The sequence below is a fragment of the Ranitomeya variabilis genome, chromosome 4, assembly GCF_051348905.1.
Source record: "Ranitomeya variabilis isolate aRanVar5 chromosome 4, aRanVar5.hap1, whole genome shotgun sequence".
NCBI lineage: Eukaryota > Metazoa > Chordata > Amphibia > Anura > Dendrobatidae > Ranitomeya > Ranitomeya variabilis.
Genome location: NC_135235.1, coordinates 629,222,446 through 629,242,748, shown reverse-complemented (window position 1 = coordinate 629,242,748; position 20,303 = coordinate 629,222,446). Strand labels below are relative to the sequence as shown.

Genomic DNA, 20,303 nt, shown 5'->3' with positions numbered 1-20,303 from the left:
AAGTAAGAAAAATTCAAATAAAATAAAGAAAAAAACAAACTAAAAGGCAAAAAACAAAATAACAATAACTACATGAATACCCCTGTAAAATAATAAATAATAGTATAAAATCATGTAAGACCCCCGACCCAGCTTCATTCATACTATTATATACAACCCCCAACTACATTAACACTGTCCTATATACAATATTATATACAATATATACACTATAAACACATTACACTAAACCGAATATTGCACAAAACACCGAAACACAACAAATACCTACTGGTCCCACTGCCTTACCTTACAGCCACCCCCTTACACCACCACATTCACCCTACAACAAACCTAAGCACAATATAGTAATTAATGACTCCTGTAATCCCCCTCATGGTCGCTCCCTAGGACCCTCCCAGTGTCATCACTGGGGTTGAGCGACTTTTATTTTTATAGGATCGGGTCGGGTTTCACGAAACCCGACTTTCTCAAAAGTCGGGTCGAGTGAAATCAGCCGATCCTATAAAAAAGTCGGGGTCGGCCGAAACACGAAACCCAATGCAGTGCAATGGGATACTATGGTTCCCAGGGTCTGAAGGAGAGGAAACTCTCCTTCAGGCCCTAGGATCCATATTAATGTGTAAAATAAAGAATTAAAATAAAAAATATTGATATACTCACCTCTCCGACGCAGCCTGGACCTTACCGCTGGTAACCGGCAGCCTTCTTTGCTTAAAATGAGCGCGTTCAGGGCCTTCCATGACGTCACGGCTTCTGATTGGTCGCGTGCCGCTCATGTGACCGCCACGCGACCAATCACAAGCCGTGACGTCATCTAAGGCCCTGAACGCGCTCATTCTTAGGAAGGAAGGCTGCCGGAAAGAAGCCGAGGGTGAGTATATTCCTATTAGGTATATACTCACCCTCGGACGCGCCCTGCTTTCCGGCAGCCTTCCTTCTTAAGAATGAGCGCGTTCAGGGCCTTAGATGACGTCACGGCTTGTGATTGGTCGCGGCCGCCCATGTGACCGCTTACGCGACCAATCACAAGCCGTGACGTAATTCTCAGGTCCTAAATTCCTAGAATTAGGAATTTAGGACCTGAGAATTACGTCACGGCTTGTGATTGGTCGCGTGGTGGTCACATGAGCGGCACGCGACCAATCAGAAGCCGTGACGTCATGGAAGGCCGTAAACGTGCTCATTTTAAGCAAAGAAGGCTGCCGGTTACCAGCGGCGATGTCCAGGGGCCTCCGGAGAGGTGAGTATATCAATATTTTTTATTTTAATTCTTTATTTTACACTTAAATGTGGATTCCGATACCAATTTCCGATATCGCAAACATATCGGAACTCGGTATCGGAATTCCGATACCAGATTCAGAAGATCGCCGACCTCATGGCCGACCCCACACAGGGGTCGGGTTTCATGAAACCCGACTTTGCCAAAAGTCGGCGACTTCTGAAAATGGCCGACCCGTTTCGCTCAACCCTAGTCATCACTCTATGTGTTTCTGCCGGTCTCCATATTTCTGGGGTCCCTGTGACCTGAGCGGCTCATGTAGTGATAATCTCCACCATTCCCTGTGAAGACGGCAGATTCTGGGGGACAGACAGGGTTGCCACTAGGAATTTCGGGGCCCCATACTGGCAAAATTTTCAGGGCCCTCCTTCAGACTTCGCCAAGGCTCCACACCAGCCCCGCCTCCACCCCTCGAACCATCCACAGTCCCATTGCCCTCTCTTGGAAAAACTCCACTTCGGCACCACATCCTCACCAATCACACATTTACATTTCCCACACCACATCACCACATACATGGCCAGTAGCTTTTGTTTTGGCCAAAAGATTTTTTAATCCACCACCAAGACAAGGTAGACTCTTCTGGCCGGACTCTACTCTACTGTAACTTACTAAACATTTGTTAAAATATCTGTTGTGAATTTGGATTCTGGGCTCCCCCGGTGGCTACTGGTGGAATTGAACTGGTGTCTTCATCTTCTCTGTTCACCTGTTCCCATCAAGATGTGGGAGTCGCTATATAACCTTGCTGCTCTGTTAGTTGCTTGCCGGTCAACAATGTTATCAGAAGCCTCTCTGTGCTTGTTCCTGCTCCTAGACAACTACTAGATAAGTTGGACTCTTGTCCATGTTTGTTTTTGCATTTTTGTTCCAGTTCACAGCTGTAGTTTCGTTACTGTGTCTGGAAAGCTCTTGTGAACAGGAATTGCCACTCTGGTGTTATGAGTTAATGCCAGAGTTTTAAAGTAATTTCTGGATGGAGTTTTGATAGGGTTTTCAGCTGACCATGAAAGTGTCCTTTCTGTCTTCTGCTATGTAGTAAGTGGACCTCAAATTTGCTAAACCTATTTTCATACTACGTTTGTTATTTCATCTTAATTCACCGCCAATACATGTGGGGGGCCTCTGTCTCCTTTCGGGGTATTTCTCTAGAGGTGAGCTAGGACTAATATTTTCCTCTGCTAGCATTATTTAGTCCTCCGGCTGGTGCTGGGCATCTAGAATCAACGTAGGCATGCTACCCGGCCACTGCTAGTTGTGCGTTAGGTTTAGTTCATGGTCAGCTCAGTTCCCATCTTCCAAGAGCTAGTTCCTATATATGCTGATGCTATGTTCTCTTGCCATTGAGAACATGACAGTTTGACCGGCCCACTAAAGGGTTAAAATCCTTGGCTGAGAAAGGAGAGAAATAAGAAGTCTGCTGAGATTTTTTTTTTTTTTTTTTTTTTTTTTTTTTTTTCTTCTTCTAATCTTTGAATGGCTCTGTGTCCACCTGTTTGTAATGGATCTTCAGAGTGTAACTGCAGGTTTGAATAAACTCGCCACGAAGGTACAAAATTTGCAAGACCTTGTTTGTCATGCACCTGTATCTGAGCCGAGAATTCCTTTGCCGGAATTTTTCTCGGGGAATAGATCTGGGTTTCAGAATTTTCGAAATAATTGCAAATTATTTTTGTCCCTGAAATTTCGCTCTGCCGGAGACCCTGCACAGCAGGTCAGGATTGTGATTTCCTTGCTCCGGGGCGACCCTCAAGACTGGGCTTTCTCATTGACACCAGGGGATCCTGCGTTGCTCAATGTGGATGCGTTTTTTCTGGCCTTGGGGTTGCTTTATGACGAACCTCATTTGGAGCTTCAGGCAGAAAAAACTTTGATGTCCCTATCTCAGGGGCAAGATGAAGCGGAAATTTACTGCCAAAGATTCCGTAAATGGTCTGTGCTTACTCAGTGGAATGAGTGCGCCCTGGCGGCGACTTTCAGAGAGGGTCTCTCTGATGCCATTAAGGATGTTATGGTGGGGTTCCCTGTGCCTGCGGGTCTGAATGAGTCCATGACAATGGCTATTCAGATCGATAGGCGTTTGCGGGAGCGCAAACCAGTGCACCATCTGGCGGTGTCCACTGAGAAGTCGCCAGAGAGTATGCAGTGTGATAGAATTCTGTCCCGAAGCGAGCGGCAGAATTTTAGACGGAAAAATGGGTTGTGTTTCTATTGTGGTGATTCTACTCATGTTATATCAGCATGCTCTAAGCGCACTAAAAAGCTTGATAAATCTGTTTCCATTTGCACCTTACCGTCTAAGTTTATTCTATCTGTGACCCTGATTTGCTCTTTGTCATCTATTACCACGGACGCCTATGTCGACTCTGGCGCCGCTTTGAGTCTTATGGATTGGTCCTTTGCCAAACGCTGTGGGTATGATTTAGAGCCTTTGGAGACTCCTATTCCTCTGAAGGGGATTGACTCCACCCCATTGGCTAATAATAATAAACCACAATACTGGACACAAGTAACTATGCGTATTAATCCGGATCACCAGGAGATTATTCGCTTTCTGGTGCTGTATAATCTACATGATGATTTGGTGCTAGGATTGCCTTGGCTGCAATCTCACAACCCAGTCCTCGACTGGAGTGCTATGTCTGTGTTGAGCTGGGGATGTAAGGGGGCTCATGGGGATGTACCTGTGGTTTCCATTTCATCATCTATTCCCTCTGAAATTCCTGAGTTCCTGTCTGACTATCGTGACGTCTTTGAAGAATCCAAGCTTGGTTCGTTACCTCCGCACCGAGAGTGCGATTGTGCCATAGATTTAATCCCGGGTAGTAAATACCCAAAGGGTCGTTTGTTTAATCTGTCTGTACCTGAACATGCTGCTATGCGAGAATATATAAAGGAGTCCTTGGAAAAGGGACATATTCGTCCATCGTCATCTCCCTTAGGAGCCGGTTTTTTCTTTGTGTCAAAAAAAGACGGCTCTTTGAGACCATGTATCGATTATCGGCTTTTGAACAAAATCACTGTTAAATATCAATACCCATTGCCGTTGCTGACTGATTTGTTTGCTCGCATAAAGGGGGCCAAGTGGTTCTCTAAGATTGACCTTCGTGGGGCGTATAATTTGGTGCGAATCAGGCAGGGGGATGAGTGGAAGACCGCATTTAATACGCCCGAGGGCCACTTTGAGTATTTAGTGATGCCTTTTGGTCTTTCAAATGCTCCGTCAGTTTTCCAGTCCTTTATGCATGATATTTTTCGCGATTATTTGGATAAATTTATGATTGTGTATCTGGATGATATTCTGATTTTTTCGGATGACTGGGACTCTCATGTCCAGCAAGTCAGGAGGGTTTTCCAGGTTTTGCGGTCTAATTCTTTGTGTGTGAAGGGTTCTAAGTGTGTTTTTGGGGTACAGAGGATTTCCTTTTTGGGATATATTTTTTCTCCCTCTTCCATTGAAATGGATCCTGTCAAGGTTCAAGCTATTTGTGATTGGACGCAGCCCTCTTCTCTTAAGAGTCTTCAGAAATTTTTGGGCTTTGCTAACTTTTATCGTCGATTTATTGCTGGTTTTTCGGATATTGCTAAGCCATTGACCGATTTGACTAAGAAGGGTGCTGATGTTGCTGATTGGTCCCCTGACGCTGTGGAGGCCTTTCGGGAGCTTAAGCGCCGTTTTTCCTCTGCCCCTGTGTTGCGTCAGCCTGATGTTGCTCTACCTTTTCAGGTTGAGGTCGACGCTTCTGAGATCGGAGCTGGGGCAGTGTTGTCGCAGAAAAGTTCTGACTGCTCCGTGATGAGGCCTTGTGCCTTCTTTTCCCGTAAATTTTCGCCCGCTGAGCGGAATTATGATGTTGGGAATCGGGAGCTTTTGGCCATGAAGTGGGCTTTTGAGGAGTGGCGCCATTGGCTTGAGGGGGCCAGACATCAGGTGGTGGTATTGACTGACCACAAAAATTTGATTTATCTTGAGACTGCCAGGCGCCTGAATCCTAGACAGGCGCGCTGGTCATTATTTTTCTCTCGGTTTAATTTTGTGGTGTCATACCTACCGGGTTCTAAGAATGTTAAGGCGGATGCCCTTTCTAGGAGTTTTGAGCCTGACTCGCCTGGTAACTCTGAGCCCACAGGTATCCTTAAGGATGGAGTGGTATTGTCAGCCGTTTCTCCAGACCTGCGGCGGGCCTTGCAGGAGTTTCAGGCGGATAGACCGGATCGTTGCCCACCTGATAAACTGTTTGTTCCTGATGATTGGACCAGTAGAGTCATCTCTGAGGTTCATTCTTCTGCGTTGGCAGGTCATCCTGGCATTTTTGGTACCAGGGATTTGGTGGCAAGGTCCTTCTGGTGGCCTTCCCTGTCACGAGATGTGCGAGGCTTTGTGCAGTCTTGTGACGTTTGTGCTCGGGCCAAGCCTTGTTGTTCTCGGGCTAGTGGATTATTGTTGCCCTTGCCTATTCCTAAGAGGCCTTGGACGCACATCTCGATGGATTTTATTTCAGATCTGCCTGTTTCTCAGAAGATGTCTGTCATCTGGGTGGTGTGTGACCGTTTCTCTAAGATGGTCCATTTGGTTCCTCTGCCCAAGTTGCCTTCTTCTTCCGAGTTGGTTCCTCTGTTTTTTCAAAATGTTGTTCGTTTGCATGGTATTCCTGAGAATATCATTTCTGACAGAGGGACCCAATTCGTGTCTAGATTTTGGCGGGCATTCTGTGCTAGGATGGGCATAGATTTATCTTTTTCGTCCGCTTTCCATCCTCAGACGAATGGCCAGACCGAGCGGACTAATCAGACCCTGGAGACATATCTGAGGTGTTTTGTGTCTGCTGACCAGGATGATTGGGTTGCTTTTTTGCCATTGGCAGAGTTCGCTCTCAATAATCGGGCCAGCTCTGCCACTTTGGTGTCCCCGTTTTTCTGTAATTCGGGGTTTCATCCTCGATTTTCCTCTGGTCAGGTGGAATCTTCGGATTGTCCTGGAGTGGATGCTGTGGTGGAGAGATTGCATCAGATCTGGGGGCAGGTGGTGGACAATTTGAGGTTGTCCCAGGAGAAGACTCAGCTTTTTGCCAACCGCCACCGTCGTGTTGGTCCTCGGCTTTGTGTTGGGGATTTGGTGTGGTTGTCTTCTCGTTTTGTCCCTATGAGGGTCTCTTCTCCTAAGTTTAAGCCTCGGTTCATCGGCCCGTATAAGATATTGGAGATTCTTAACCCTGTTTCCTTCCGTTTGGACCTCCCTGCATCCTTTTCTATTCATAACGTTTTTCATCGGTCATTATTGCGCAGGTATGAGGTACCGGTTGTGCCTTCCGTTGAGCCTCCTGCTCCGGTGTTGGTTGAGGGTGAGTTGGAGTACGTTGTGGAGAAAATCTTGGACTCTCGTGTTTCCAGACGGAGACTCCAGTATCTGGTCAAGTGGAAGGGATACGGCCAGGAGGATAATTCTTGGGTGAATGCATCTGATGTTCATGCCTCTGATTTGGTTCGTGCCTTTCATAGGGCCCATCCTGATCGCCCTGGTGGTTCTGGTGAGGGTTCGGTGCCCCCTCCTTGAGGGGGGGGTACTGTTGTGAATTTGGATTCTGGGCTCCCCCGGTGGCTACTGGTGGAATTGAACTGGTGTCTTCATCTTCTCTGTTCACCTGTTCCCATCAAGATGTGGGAGTCGCTATATAACCTTGCTGCTCTGTTAGTTGCTTGCCGGTCAACAATGTTATCAGAAGCCTCTCTGTGCTTGTTCCTGCTCCTAGACAACTACTAGATAAGTTGGACTCTTGTCCATGTTTGTTTTTGCATTTTTGTTCCAGTTCACAGCTGTAGTTTCGTTACTGTGTCTGGAAAGCTCTTGTGAACAGGAATTGCCACTCTGGTGTTATGAGTTAATGCCAGAGTTTTAAAGTAATTTCTGGATGGAGTTTTGATAGGGTTTTCAGCTGACCATGAAAGTGTCCTTTCTGTCTTCTGCTATGTAGTAAGTGGACCTCAAATTTGCTAAACCTATTTTCATACTACGTTTGTTATTTCATCTTAATTCACCGCCAATACATGTGGGGGGCCTCTGTCTCCTTTCGGGGTATTTCTCTAGAGGTGAGCTAGGACTAATATTTTCCTCTGCTAGCATTATTTAGTCCTCCGGCTGGTGCTGGGCATCTAGAATCAACGTAGGCATGCTACCCGGCCACTGCTAGTTGTGCGTTAGGTTTAGTTCATGGTCAGCTCAGTTCCCATCTTCCAAGAGCTAGTTCCTATATATGCTGATGCTATGTTCTCTTGCCATTGAGAACATGACAAATATCCAATACAATTTAGGTATATTTTTATTTATTTTTCAATTTTTAAAATGACCAATAATATCACAAACAAGGAAAAATACCGCCACGCCATGATCAGACACCATATTATTACCACTTAGTGACCTATAATACCACATACAAGGAAAAAATACTGCCACACCATGTCCAGATCACATATTACCACCACATGGTGACCAATAATACCACATACAGGGAACAAATACCGCCACACCATGACCAGACCACATATTACCACCACAGTGACCAAATAATAGCACTTACAAGGGACAAATACCGCCACACCATGGCCGGACAACATATTACCACCACATAGTGACTGAATACTGCAATACTGATCATTAATAAAAAAAACACAATACTATCACCATAAGTGCCATTATACACAGGAGATCTGTATATAGTATACAGTGTATAGCGTCTGTGTACAGGTAACACGCTAACTCACCAGTGTCGTCTCTAGGTGAAGTCCTTCAGCCTCGCTTTCCATCTTCATCCAGCACAGACCGCCATCACATCCTCCAGCCAGGACTCATTTCTGCAGGAAATAACATAGTTATCTAGAGCTCCGCTTGCAGAATACATTGCTTAATTTTTTCCTGAATTCTACACTACACCAGATGAAGTAAAAAAGGTGACCTAGTGTCGCTCTGCACAGTAACAGGACCGCCCCCCCCCCCCCATTTAAAACAGTATCCTCAAAAAATAAAATAAATACATCACTGCAGTAATAATATCCCTTAATTAGCCCCTATGGTAATAATATCCCCCATCCTGGCCCGTGTGTCTCATTCCTGGCTCACATCCTGCTCTCATAAATATCCATTCTGCCCCCATATGATCTCCCCATCCTGACCCATCTGTCCCATGATCCTGCCGCCCCATCTGTCCCATGATCCTGCCACCCCATCTGTCTCCATCGTATCCATCCTGCCCCGTGATCCTGCACCGTGATCCTGCACCATGTGTTTCCATCCAGCACCATGATCCTGCGCCATCTGTCTCCATCCTGTGTCTCACAACCTGCCCGTGTCTCACATCTTGCCCCATGTCTCACATCCTGCCCCGTGTCACAAATTCTGCCCTCTGTCTCACATCCTGCCACCTGTCACACATTCTGCCCCCATGTCTCACATTCTGCCACCTGTCACACATTCTGCCCCCGTGTCTCACATTCTGCCCCCTGTGTAGTTTCCATACCTGCCCCGTGTCTCACATTCTGCCCCGTCACACATTCTGCCATGTCTGACATTCTGCCCCCTTGTAGTTTCCATTCCTGCCCCCGTGTTGTTTTCATTCCTGCTCCGTGTTTTCATTCCTGCCCGTGTTGTTTTCATTCCTGCCCCACTTTCATTCCTGCCCTGTTTTCATTCCTACTCCGTTTTCATTCCTGCCCCGTTTTCATTCCTGAATCCTGCCCCGTGTTGTTTTCATTCCTGCCCCCTGTGTTTTCATTCCTGCCCGTGTTGTTTTCATTCCTGCCCTGTGTTGTTGTTGGAATGTGCAGCCGCCCCCGGGCCCTATTGGAATGTGCAGCAGCTCCCGGGCCCTAATAGAATGTGCAGCAGCCCCCCCCCCCCGGGCCCTGTTGGAATGTGCAGTAGCCCCCGGGCCCTGTTGGAATGTGCAGCAGCCCCCGGGCCCTGTTGGAATGTACAGCAGCTTTCCCCCCCCTCCAGGCCCTGTATGAATGTGCAGCAACCCTCCCCCCTCCAGGCCCTGTTGGAATGTGCAGCAGCCCCCAGGCCCTGTTGGAATGTGCAGCAGCCCTCCCCCCCCCCTCCAGGCCCTGTATGAATGTGCAGCAGCCCTCCCCCCCCTCCAGGCCCTGTTGGAATGTGCAGCAGCCCTCCCCCCTCCCGACCCTGTTGGAATGTGGGCCCCCTGCCGGCTGCCCCACCCAGTCAGTCACCACTGAGCCTAGAGTCAGCTCACGCCTCACGGTACTCACCCTGCTCGCCCGCCGCCTCCACCTGCTCGTCCGGTCTAGAGCCTGCATGTCGACCTCAGCCTGTCCCCCTTCGCCTCGTCCGGTCCCCCGCTGCCTCTTCTTGTCCGCCGTCCACCATCCGCACGACCGCAGCCACGTGGCACACCGAACGCTGCTCTGCTCTGGAATGAGGAAGTGGAGCAGGGCAGCGTGTGGCGTCACGAACTGGACCATGATGCACCGAGCCCGGGCCGCAGCTTAAAGCTACAGTGCCCATTTCCGCTGCATTTACAACACTGTAGGTGTCTTTACACCACAGTGTTGTTGGCATTCGGAAGCCTGAACAAAATGGCAGCGTGCTCGGGCCCCCCTTTTTGCTCCTCATCACCGGGCCCCATACTGTAGTAATAGCTGTAATGCCCTGATGGCTTTCCTGGGGACAGACATAAAGCACATGGCGTTCAGGCCGCGCTCCATCATAATGACATGTATCCCACTTTCAGCGTCTTCATCATCTTCAACTTCTGGTATCGGTGACATAGACGAGCTGTGTTACAATCCATACAAAAGAAAATACAACATATACACTTTATATGTCCTCAGGTTTCCCCTAATTATCTCTAGTAATTGTAATATTACATGGGATCTTTATGATGTTACATCATCATCTTCTCCCCATTCAGGTTCCTACAATATCGGATCCTCTCAGTGGAGATCTTCTATATAAGAGAATTCTCCTGAGTGACCCTACAAGGATGGATAGGGACAGGGACAAGATGGCGGAGAGGATATTACACCTCACCCTAGAGATCCTCTTCCGGCTTACTGGAGAGGTGAGAGATTCTGATGACGTCACATTACATCATCATCTATGGGAATAACAGATGGACAGAACTGGAGAGGTGAGGACTTTGGAAATGTCTGTAGTGAGGTTTATTAATGTGTCTCTCCATAATCAGGATTACACAGTAGTGAAGAAGACCTCTAGTGAGCGCTGTCAGGCCCCTGTGTCTGAGGGATGGGGAAGACCCCTGAGCCCAATCACGGGGCCTCCACCTCACCCCCTGATACATGAAGACATCAATGACCAGAAGATCCTAGAACTCACCTACAAGATGATTGAGCTGCTGACTGGAGAGGTGACACTGCTGGGAATGCTGGGACATTATACAGTAATGCTATGGAGGGATCGGGGGATGACTGTATCATTGTATGTGTCAGGTTCCTATAAGATGTCAGGATGTCACTGTCTATTTCTCCATGGAAGAGTGGGAATATTTAGAAGGACACAAAGATCTGTACAAGGACGTCATGATGGAGGTTCCCCAGCCCCTCACATCACCAGGTAATAGGACTAAATACACACGGCCTATAATTATCTGTATGTGAAGAATGAATTCAGTCCCTGTATGTGTTTCTTCCAGTTCTATCCAGTGAGAGGACAACACCAGAGAGATGTCCCCGTCCTCTACTTCCACAGGACTGTAAACAAGAAGATCCCGACAGTCCTCAGGATTATCAGGTAGATGGACAGAAGGTGTCATGAAATCCTATAGAGAGAGATTGATTCCAGTTCTACGTGAAAAGTAATCCTTTAATGAACAAAGTTAACATGGAAATTCCATGAAGATCCCAACTGTCATTTGTTACGTCTTCTCCGGGATCTTCATGGAATTTCCATTTTAACTTTGTTCATTAAAGTATTACTTTCTACGTGGAGCTGGAATCCATCTCTTTTTATTGGATACCTTCCATTAGGTCAGGACGGACTTCCATGCTCCCACATCAATATACACCGCATGGAGTGAGCTGGCTACTATTCTCATTTTTTTTTTAGGCATGAAATTTCCCCTATAATGTGTAGAAGGCTGTGAAGGTCTTGTGTACAGTCTTGTTTTATCCACCAGTATTATACACTGAATGGCCATTTTATTAGAGACACCAGCCCTTTAAAGACTGTAGCTTCTCTGTATGGAAATTAGACCCATAACTGGGGTTGACCCCCAAAAATTGTTCACCTCAGTAGTCTGTGACAGTCAGACCAAGGCAGTACTAACTTCCTCAGCTAGCACTAAATTGCGGGTGTCCTGGGCTCCTCTTGCAACTGCTAGGTCCTTCGCAAGGTAGAACTAGCTGTTCAGAGTACATCAGTAACTCCATCTAATTTATGCCACCTGCGAGAAGCTATCCTGTTACCATGGGCCAATATTTCTTCTAAACGATTTCAACACCTGGTGCAACCTCTGATTTTAGGAATTACTTGAGTTTCAAAGCCTTACAAAGGTTAAATGCTCTACTAGATGGGTGTCTCTAATAACATGGCCATTCAGTGTACGTTTTATACTTGTTGGAGATTACAGAATAAAGCTGATCATAGGCATTAGATGTTGTCTGGATCTTCCCCCAATTTTCTGGTGATGGAAACTTCTGGTTGGGCTTATACAGGAGACCTGCAGCTGTGTGAAATATCATTTTTGCTCATCATGGTAATTGGATTTTTTTACGACTTTTCCATCTGTCTGTGACTTTTACAATCTTTGTTTCAGGGTGAAGATCTGCCCCATATTAATATTACAGAGACTTATGTGATGGGCGATGAGTGGTGTAAAGAGGAGATTCCTACATATGGTTATCCAGGTGAGTAGGAACCACTAAATGCAGAGAAGTCACAAATTCTACTTAGACACTGGATGGTGCAATTATGTGGTGAGTTTCTTTTATAGTATGCTATGCAAAAATTTGAGGGTGTGGAGTATTCTAGCAGACAAATTTGTTGTGTAAGCTTTCATTAGGCAAACTGAAATTAGGGGTGATACTTTCTGTGCTTTGTTTCTAAACATGAGATTGCTGCAGCCAATATCTGGCCATAGCAGAGACTTATGGATCATCACTGTTGTCAGTGATTGGCTACAGTGGTCACATGCTATTTAGTAAAGAGAGGAAAATTACAAACCCCCAAAAATACTCAATCACCTGTGAACCAATATCCTGAAGACCAGGTTTGAGAGGATATTTGGATTCAAGTATCTTCTTTGAAGAAGAAGCACCACTAGTCTGAATATGCAATATTTGTGCCGAATTTGACATTGTCTTTTTCCAAACACGTTGGCTCATCGCTAATCCTTATCTCATGAAGCGAGATCTTACATGGAGCCCCAGACCAAGGAAGATTGACCATCATTTTATGTTTGTTTCATTTTCTAATAATTGTGCCAACAGCTTTTGCTTTCTCACCAAGCTGCCTGCCTGTTGTCCTGTAGCCCATCCCAAATTAAATTATTTTTCTCACAGTTGAAGTGTACCTATGATAAGAATTTCAGACCTCTCTATTCTTTGTACGCAACTTGCAAAATCAACAATGTATCAAATACTTATTTTCCCCACTGTAAGCCTATATTAATTCAGTCAATTTCAGTGGAAGCAGCCTTCCACCTATTGCTCCTGGTAGGCAACCCCAGGCCTTGCCTCGTTTTAAGTGAGATTCCCATGGATCGACCCCTGTCATTTTTTTATTCTATTACCAGACTCTTACATTTCTATGTAATTCCTTCCAAATAGTATTCAAACTATCAAATGCAGCAGCATCGGGATTGTTAACCAGGGCTGTGGAGTTAGTTGTCAAGGTTCCTGTAGTGACTCCTCTATTTTTCCAAACCGTGACTCCAGCTCCGACTCCTTCATATATGGCCAATAATATGAATAATAAATGTACGGTAGTAAAATATCTTCAATATATACAATACATTATGCATTTAATAATTGGAGAACTCTTATGCCTGTATTAATTTGAATTTGACTTCTAGTCTTTTGAGGAAGGACGACTTTACTGCTGAGCATGCACAGCACAAAGTCAAAGTCAGACATTTTAATTTGTACCTTGTGTGGCATAAAGATGTCTAGTGTAAGTGTCATTCATGTTTTATTAGTTTTTCTCCTATCTAGCAATCTGAAAAACGTTTAGCACTCAGATGGCACCCGAGTACTAATTTATTTTTCATGGACCCGTTGACTTTCATTGCAAATTTTGATCCGACACTCGCATGTCTCTGTCATTTTGCATGGACCACTTGTTCCCCCCAAAAAAAATAATCAGGCATGTGAACAACCCCATAGACTATACTAGGTACAAGTTCTATCCGTGAAGCCAGAATGAGCTCTGAAGGCCAGGAGTGAATCGTGAGAGGTGATAACTGATTTTCTATTACCACTAGGAAACTTTGGTTATTACAGAGAGTTATTTTTTATACAGTTGTTACAATATAAAATATATTCATATTATTTCTACACTTTTATCAGATGTTATGAAAGTTATTAAATCAGTTTATACAGTATTACGGTACTTCCCAAACATATACATTTTTTCTCAGTTGGGACATTTTTATCAACTCCACATCCCCAATATTAGATTGTAGATGAGGGTTCCATCTTTGGTTTGATCATTAATTAGCTTAGAAAATCATTCAGAGGAAGAGACATACAGAACCTGAGCCATCCAAAATACTATGAAACACTATTGTAAAAATACATTGAAAGTGTTGTATTATCCTGTACAGCTGAAGCACCCTACCTCCTTAACTCCCGGGTTCTTTAATGGGCAGGGGAGTTTTTGTTTGATGGACAGCATGAGCCACTGGCATCGTGTGCGCTCACTCGTACATCAAGCAAATTAGTCAATTTTGCAAAGAAGTAGAGTAGGAGCTGCTGAGCGACTTGAGGCGGTGGGTGCTATATCCTGTTGGTGAAGCAAAGCCGCATGCAAAGAAGAAAGATGGAGTGTAGAACATCCATCCAGTAGGAGGTAAGTCATTTTATTCAAATTCCATTAAAATCAAGTGGATTCATAGAAAACATAAAAAATGTGATGTTTTTGGTGAAACCGTCCTTAATCATAGTATGACTATGGACTGTTTCGCCATAAACATGTTAGTTTTTAATGTTGTCTATAGATCCATTCAAAATTAATGGAATTTGAATAAAGGGATTTTTATGCTACCAGATGGATGTGCTGCACTTCTCCTTTCTTCACGGCATTTGACTCGTGGACCAAACTTGTCCATTATAAAAGGAGAGTACGTGGATGCCATTCATGTATCATCCCTGTTCTGTTCATTTTTACTGATTAATGAATAAGAGAAGCTTTTAAAGGTTAGGATTTTTTTGAGAAAAATGGTTGACACATTGATGTTTCAAACCAACGTATTGACTAAACACTGATGAAAATCAGTCCCTTTTTGTGTGCGGGATAAATAACTAAGGTCTGAATGGTGACTTAGTCAATTGACTTTTACTACAATTTGGATAAAAATGTTTAAATATAATTACACATGGTCAAAAGTATTTGTCACGGCCCTGTGAACCTCCATCTACCTGCTGGAATTCCTGGCTTTTCATTTCCTGGGTTGTCGTGGCACAACATCATCGTTGTGCCCATCGTAGGCATGACTTCTTGCTGAGCCAAACAATCAAATGAAGAGCCCGGGATGCTGGCAGATAGGGTGAGGTTTGCAGGTCGATGGTTGATAGACAAGGGTCCTGCAAATGTTTTCAATCAATGCTAATATTAATATAATTAATAGTATAATTTCAAGGAAAGGTTAATACAATTTAATCAAATCGGCTTTATTCTTGGCAGATGACTGTACCAGAAGCTCAGTGGGACATCTAATATCTTCAGATTTTAAAGCAGATGATCATGATAGTACATCAGCTACATATGGAGAACATGCCATTATCCTAGACGTACCTTCATCCCTTTACAGTAAAGATTTATTATCTGATCCTTTTGAACAGTTCCCATCTTTTGATTCATTGCGGACTGTTCAGCAAGCTAAAAATCACAGAAGAAATGCTGACCTTCAAAGAGATCACTCAAAGAAACAATTTTCATGTCGAGATTGTCAGATAATTCACACAGAGGAGAAGCCATTTTTATGTTCAGAATGTGGGACATGTTTTATACAGAAATCAGATCTTGTTGTACATCAGAAAAGTCACACCGCTGAGAAGCCGTTTTCATGTCCAGAATGTGGGAAACGTTTTACAGCTAACTCAAAACTTGTTAGACATCGTATAATTCATACTGGGGAGAAGCCATTTACATGTCCAGAATGTGGCAAAGGTTTTACAGATAAATCAGTTCTTATAAGACATAAAAAAATACATACAGGGGAAAAACCATTTTTATGTCCAGAATGTGGAAAATATTTTACCCACAAATCAAATTTTCTTAAACATCAGAGAATTCACACAGAGAAGAAGCCATTTTTATGTTCCGAATGTGGAAAATGTTTTACCCAGCAATCAACTTTTTTTAAACATCAACAAACACACTCGAAACAATTTTCATGTCCAGATTGTCAGATATGTTTTACAGATATATCACTTCTTGTTGCACATCAGATAATTCACACTCAGGAGGAGCCATTTTTATGTTCAGAACGTGGGACCTGTTTTACACTGGAATCAGATCTTGTTGAACATCAGAGCACTCACGCAGGGAAAAAGCCACTATCTTGTCCAGAATGTGGGAAATGTTTTACAGCTAACTCAAAACTTGTTAGACATCAGATAATTCACACAGGAGAGAAGCCATATTCATGTGCAGAATGTAGGAAATGTTTTACAGATAAATCAGTTCTTGTTAGACATAAAAAAATTCATACAGGAGAAAAACCATTTTTTTGTCCAGAATGTGGAAAATATTTTACCCACAAATCAAATTTTCTTAAACATCAGAGAATTCACACAGAGAAGAAACCAGATTCAGATTTGGAATATAGGAATTGTTTTACAGATAAATCATCTCTTCTTCGAGATCAAACAAGTCAGAAAGGGGAGCAGTCATTTTATGTCCAGAATATGGAAAATATTTTATACACAAATCAAATTTTCTTAAACATCAGATAATTTACACTGGGGTGAACCCATTTTCATGTTCACAATATGAGTAATGTTTTACAAATCAATGTTAGACATTCGAGAATTCATACAGGTGAGATGCCATTTCCATGGATTTATAATAGTGTCATGTCCCAAGTGCATGAAGCTGAAATATGCTTTCACCAAGACCAAATTGTTTCTGGAACAGAATGATACAGAATTATAATTAGTACCATTCTGTCCCGGAAGCATACTTTTGGGTGAAGAGAAAAGTTATCTCTCCATTCAATTAGGCATCAACATATTCACATCCTTGCTTACCGTGGACCTGCCTGTCCTTTTTTTTTTATTTTATTTAATATATTGTAAAAATTAAATAGCTACAAATTAGTACAAAAACCCAAAATAAAATAAGTGGTTACATTAAGAAAACCCAGAGGTCATATTATTACAGCCTGGGAGAACATATGCATGCAGCAGAAAAATATAGGACACTCTAGCTACATAAAACATCAGAACTGAATTATCAGAGATCCAAGCCATGAGCAAAAAGCCAGAAGAGCGTTGGTACCAGGTCCACAAAACTTCAGGCTCAGAGGAGGGAAAGAAAATCAGAACACCTATATGAAAAAAGAACACAATAAGAGCAAAAATTAACTTGAGGATCAAGAGTTTTGAAATTTAGCTGGACATCCTTTATCTTAAAATAACTTTCTTGTATGGAATAGTAGTGTTAACCAGGACCTTCCATCTGCTAATAGTAGGAGCCATCCAGTGGAGATCAATTTTTTTTCCCTGGCTAAGAATAAAGTTTTTTTTTTTAGAAAGATACGAGTGTGATGCTGCCATTTTTCTTCATCTAACAACCCAAATAATGCCAGCTTGGGTTCAGACAATATAGGAATTGACAATAGAACAGAAATCTAAAAACATTTACTCAAAAAGAGGATATAGGCGTTTAAGACTACATCATATGTCAAAAGTTGTCAATCATAGAATGACAACAATAGTATTGTGCAGAAAGAGCCTTTCTCATGTCGTGGAGACGAACAGGAGTCAGATAGGTTTGACAGATCATATAAAGCAAAGTCAGCTTATTGGTAATCGCCAGCGAGGCCACAAGATGAGAACAAATCACATCCTGCCAGTCCTCTGTCAACAATGAGGGATGTTGCCTCTACTGGCATCGGTGAGGAGCAAATCTTGACCGGCAAAATACAGGGAACACAGACAGGTGTACCCCATGCAATGGCATGAGCACCTAACCTAAGCTAAGGCTGCGGTCAGACGATCGTATGTTCTCTCATGCAAGAGAATTGAGCCAAATATGCTAATGACACTCTGCTCATACTCTGCCAGAGTTTGACCCAATTGTCATCTTGGCAGGATCTGATTCTCTCGCATGAGATCGGCATGAGAAAAAAAGCGCCCCATAGAATAACATTGTTCCACCATGTTATACTGTACTCATGTGAGTGAGCCATAAGGGTAGATCAAGTTCACACTGCCTCCTTAGAACACCGTTGCTTACTACATTTATTTTTGTAGCTTTGGCTTCTCTTTTTGTAGATGGTACTTTGCACAGTTGTGATCTGGGCACTAAATGATGATTAGGAAATATATACGCACTTGCCAACCAACGTGCAGTAGAAAAGCAAATAGAGTCTAAATAACGCAATTATATGTCAATCATGTGTATAAAATATTCCACATTTTGAAAAATGTAAATATGTAAATGTATAGTGTAATTGCTTCTTAAAGGAATTGTCTGGTGGCTCAGGTGGTCGTTTCAGCGCCTGTCCTGATGAGCAACGTCTATCGACACTTGATGTCAGATTAAGTGTAAAGGAGAAGGTTCAGACAACCCATTTCAAACTTGTTACTAAATCAAATGATATGATAGTTGTCAAATACCATCTAGATTCTCATCTGCTTCTCTGTGTGCTAATGACAGAAGCAGCTGAAACTTTAGTTGGCACATGACTGCAACTATCCAAATGGCATAATTGTGGTCAGTATGCTGGGAATATAACGGAATCGTGACAGTGTGTGCATAACACACTATCACGATTCAGCAATCTGCAGTAAGAGTGAATTCCAAAATTTGTAGCCTAGCCCAAAAACCCCTTTAATATTTTAAAGCAAAAACAGATCTAAGCTTCCTATTAAGATACAATAATGGGACCACAAAGCAGATTTACTACAGGTAGTCCCTGGTTTACATACTAGATAGATTATGCAGATTTGTTTGTAACACGAATATGTATGTACTATAAGTTGGAACAAAAAAAAACTAATACGTCTTCGCTGAACTCTACGGTCACTTAGCCAATCACTACCCGTTGCTCTTCTTTCTGCTGCAGCATGATGCATTTCTGGCCTCTTCACTAAAGGCCAGGACTTCTGGCTGCTTTCAGGCCTCAGAGGCCAGAGATGAGGCTCGAAATGACAGAAAGAAGAACAGACCGTGAGCGGTGGGGGAAGGGCGTAGAAGAGTTTTTTGTTTTTTTTTCACTTACCTCTCCTGCTGCCTCAATGCTTGCATTTGGTCCTATTCTTTCATCAGACATGACATGTCACATCTCTGGCCTCTTGACGATAGGTCAGGGTGTCCAGACCTCGGAGATTACTTCCTGTTGTAAGGTCGCAACATAGTGACGTCAAGGTGTGCACCGCGAGCTTATAACATGAAGTGACGTTTGAGGCCTGGACACAGTTGGAAGTGCTGGCCTATAGTGAAATAGGTCAGAGATGTTGCATGTGTTGTTGAAAAGAAGAGGACTGGACACCGAACAGCGGAGCTGTGAGTATTTTATTTATTTTTTTAGATTTTTTTTTTTTACCAATACTCCCCTTTTTCCTTACCACTTCTGTGGCTTGGGTTAGGAGGCTCAGACATGGCGAGTATGCTCTATTTTTTTTTTTCTTTTTACATTCGACAATCACAACAATCAATCGCAAGTAAAGTGGGGGCTGGTTGTTTTACTATTTGTAGGCGGTTCCACCTGTATATTTTTGTACTCTAATCAAGATACGTATAAAACATATGCAATCAAAAGGAAAGAGGAAATATGTTATCATGCAACCTATACAGTGGAGAAAATAAGTATTTGATACACTGCTGACTTTTCAAGTTTTCCCAGCTACAAAGCATGGAGAGGTCTGTAATTTTTATCGTAAGTACACTTCAACTTTGAAAGACAAAATCTAAAAATAAAAACTAGAAAATCACATTTTTATTTTTAAATAATTAAACTTAATTGTATTGCATGAAATAAGTATTTGATCACGTACCAACTAAAAAATCATTATAAAAAGTACCTTATTTCTATTTAAAAGAATAATACAAAATGAAAAAAATAGGGTCATCAAGAATGTATAATGTCAGGTTGGTATAAAGATATCTACCGTATATATATTGATAAATCGGAAAGAGTCTAGGGAAATAGAGACCGCCTTACCCATAGATGATTGTCAGTCTTCCTTGATCTCGGGCTCCATGCAAGATCTCACCTTGTGGGGTAAGGATGATTTTGAGAAAGGTCGTGAATCAGCCCAGAACTACATGGGAGGACCTGGTCATTGACTTGAAGACCACAGTCTCAAACATTACCGTTAGTAACACACTACGCTGTCCAGGATTAAAAATCCTACAGGCCACGCAAGGTCCCTCTGCTCACACCAGCACAGGAAAGGCCCTCTTGAAGTTTGCCTATGACCAGCTAGATGATCCAAAGGAGGCATGGGAGAAGGTCATGTGATCAGATGAGACCAAAATAGAACTTTTTGATATCAACTCCACTCGCCGTGTCTGGAAGAATAGGAAGGATGAGTACAACCCCAAGAACACCATCCCAACCGTGAAGCATGGCAGCGGAATCCTCATACTTTGGGGGTG

General features: G+C 43.3%; 1 protein-coding gene across 1 annotated transcript in view; it reads left to right on the top strand.

Annotated features, from left to right (window-relative positions):
* Positions 1-17,226, top strand: part of LOC143768139 (uncharacterized) — a 103,113-nt gene extending 85,887 nt beyond the window's left edge. The window contains exons 15-18 of the mRNA XM_077256826.1: positions 10,754-10,871; positions 10,951-11,048; positions 12,073-12,163; positions 15,159-17,226. Coding sequence (XP_077112941.1) covers positions 10,754-10,871; positions 10,951-11,048; positions 12,073-12,163; positions 15,159-16,432 — 1,581 coding nt within the window. The 3' untranslated portion in view covers positions 16,433-17,226. The remainder of the gene's footprint in view (positions 1-10,753; positions 10,872-10,950; positions 11,049-12,072; positions 12,164-15,158) is intronic.
* The last annotated feature ends 3,077 nt before the right edge of the window (positions 17,227-20,303 follow it).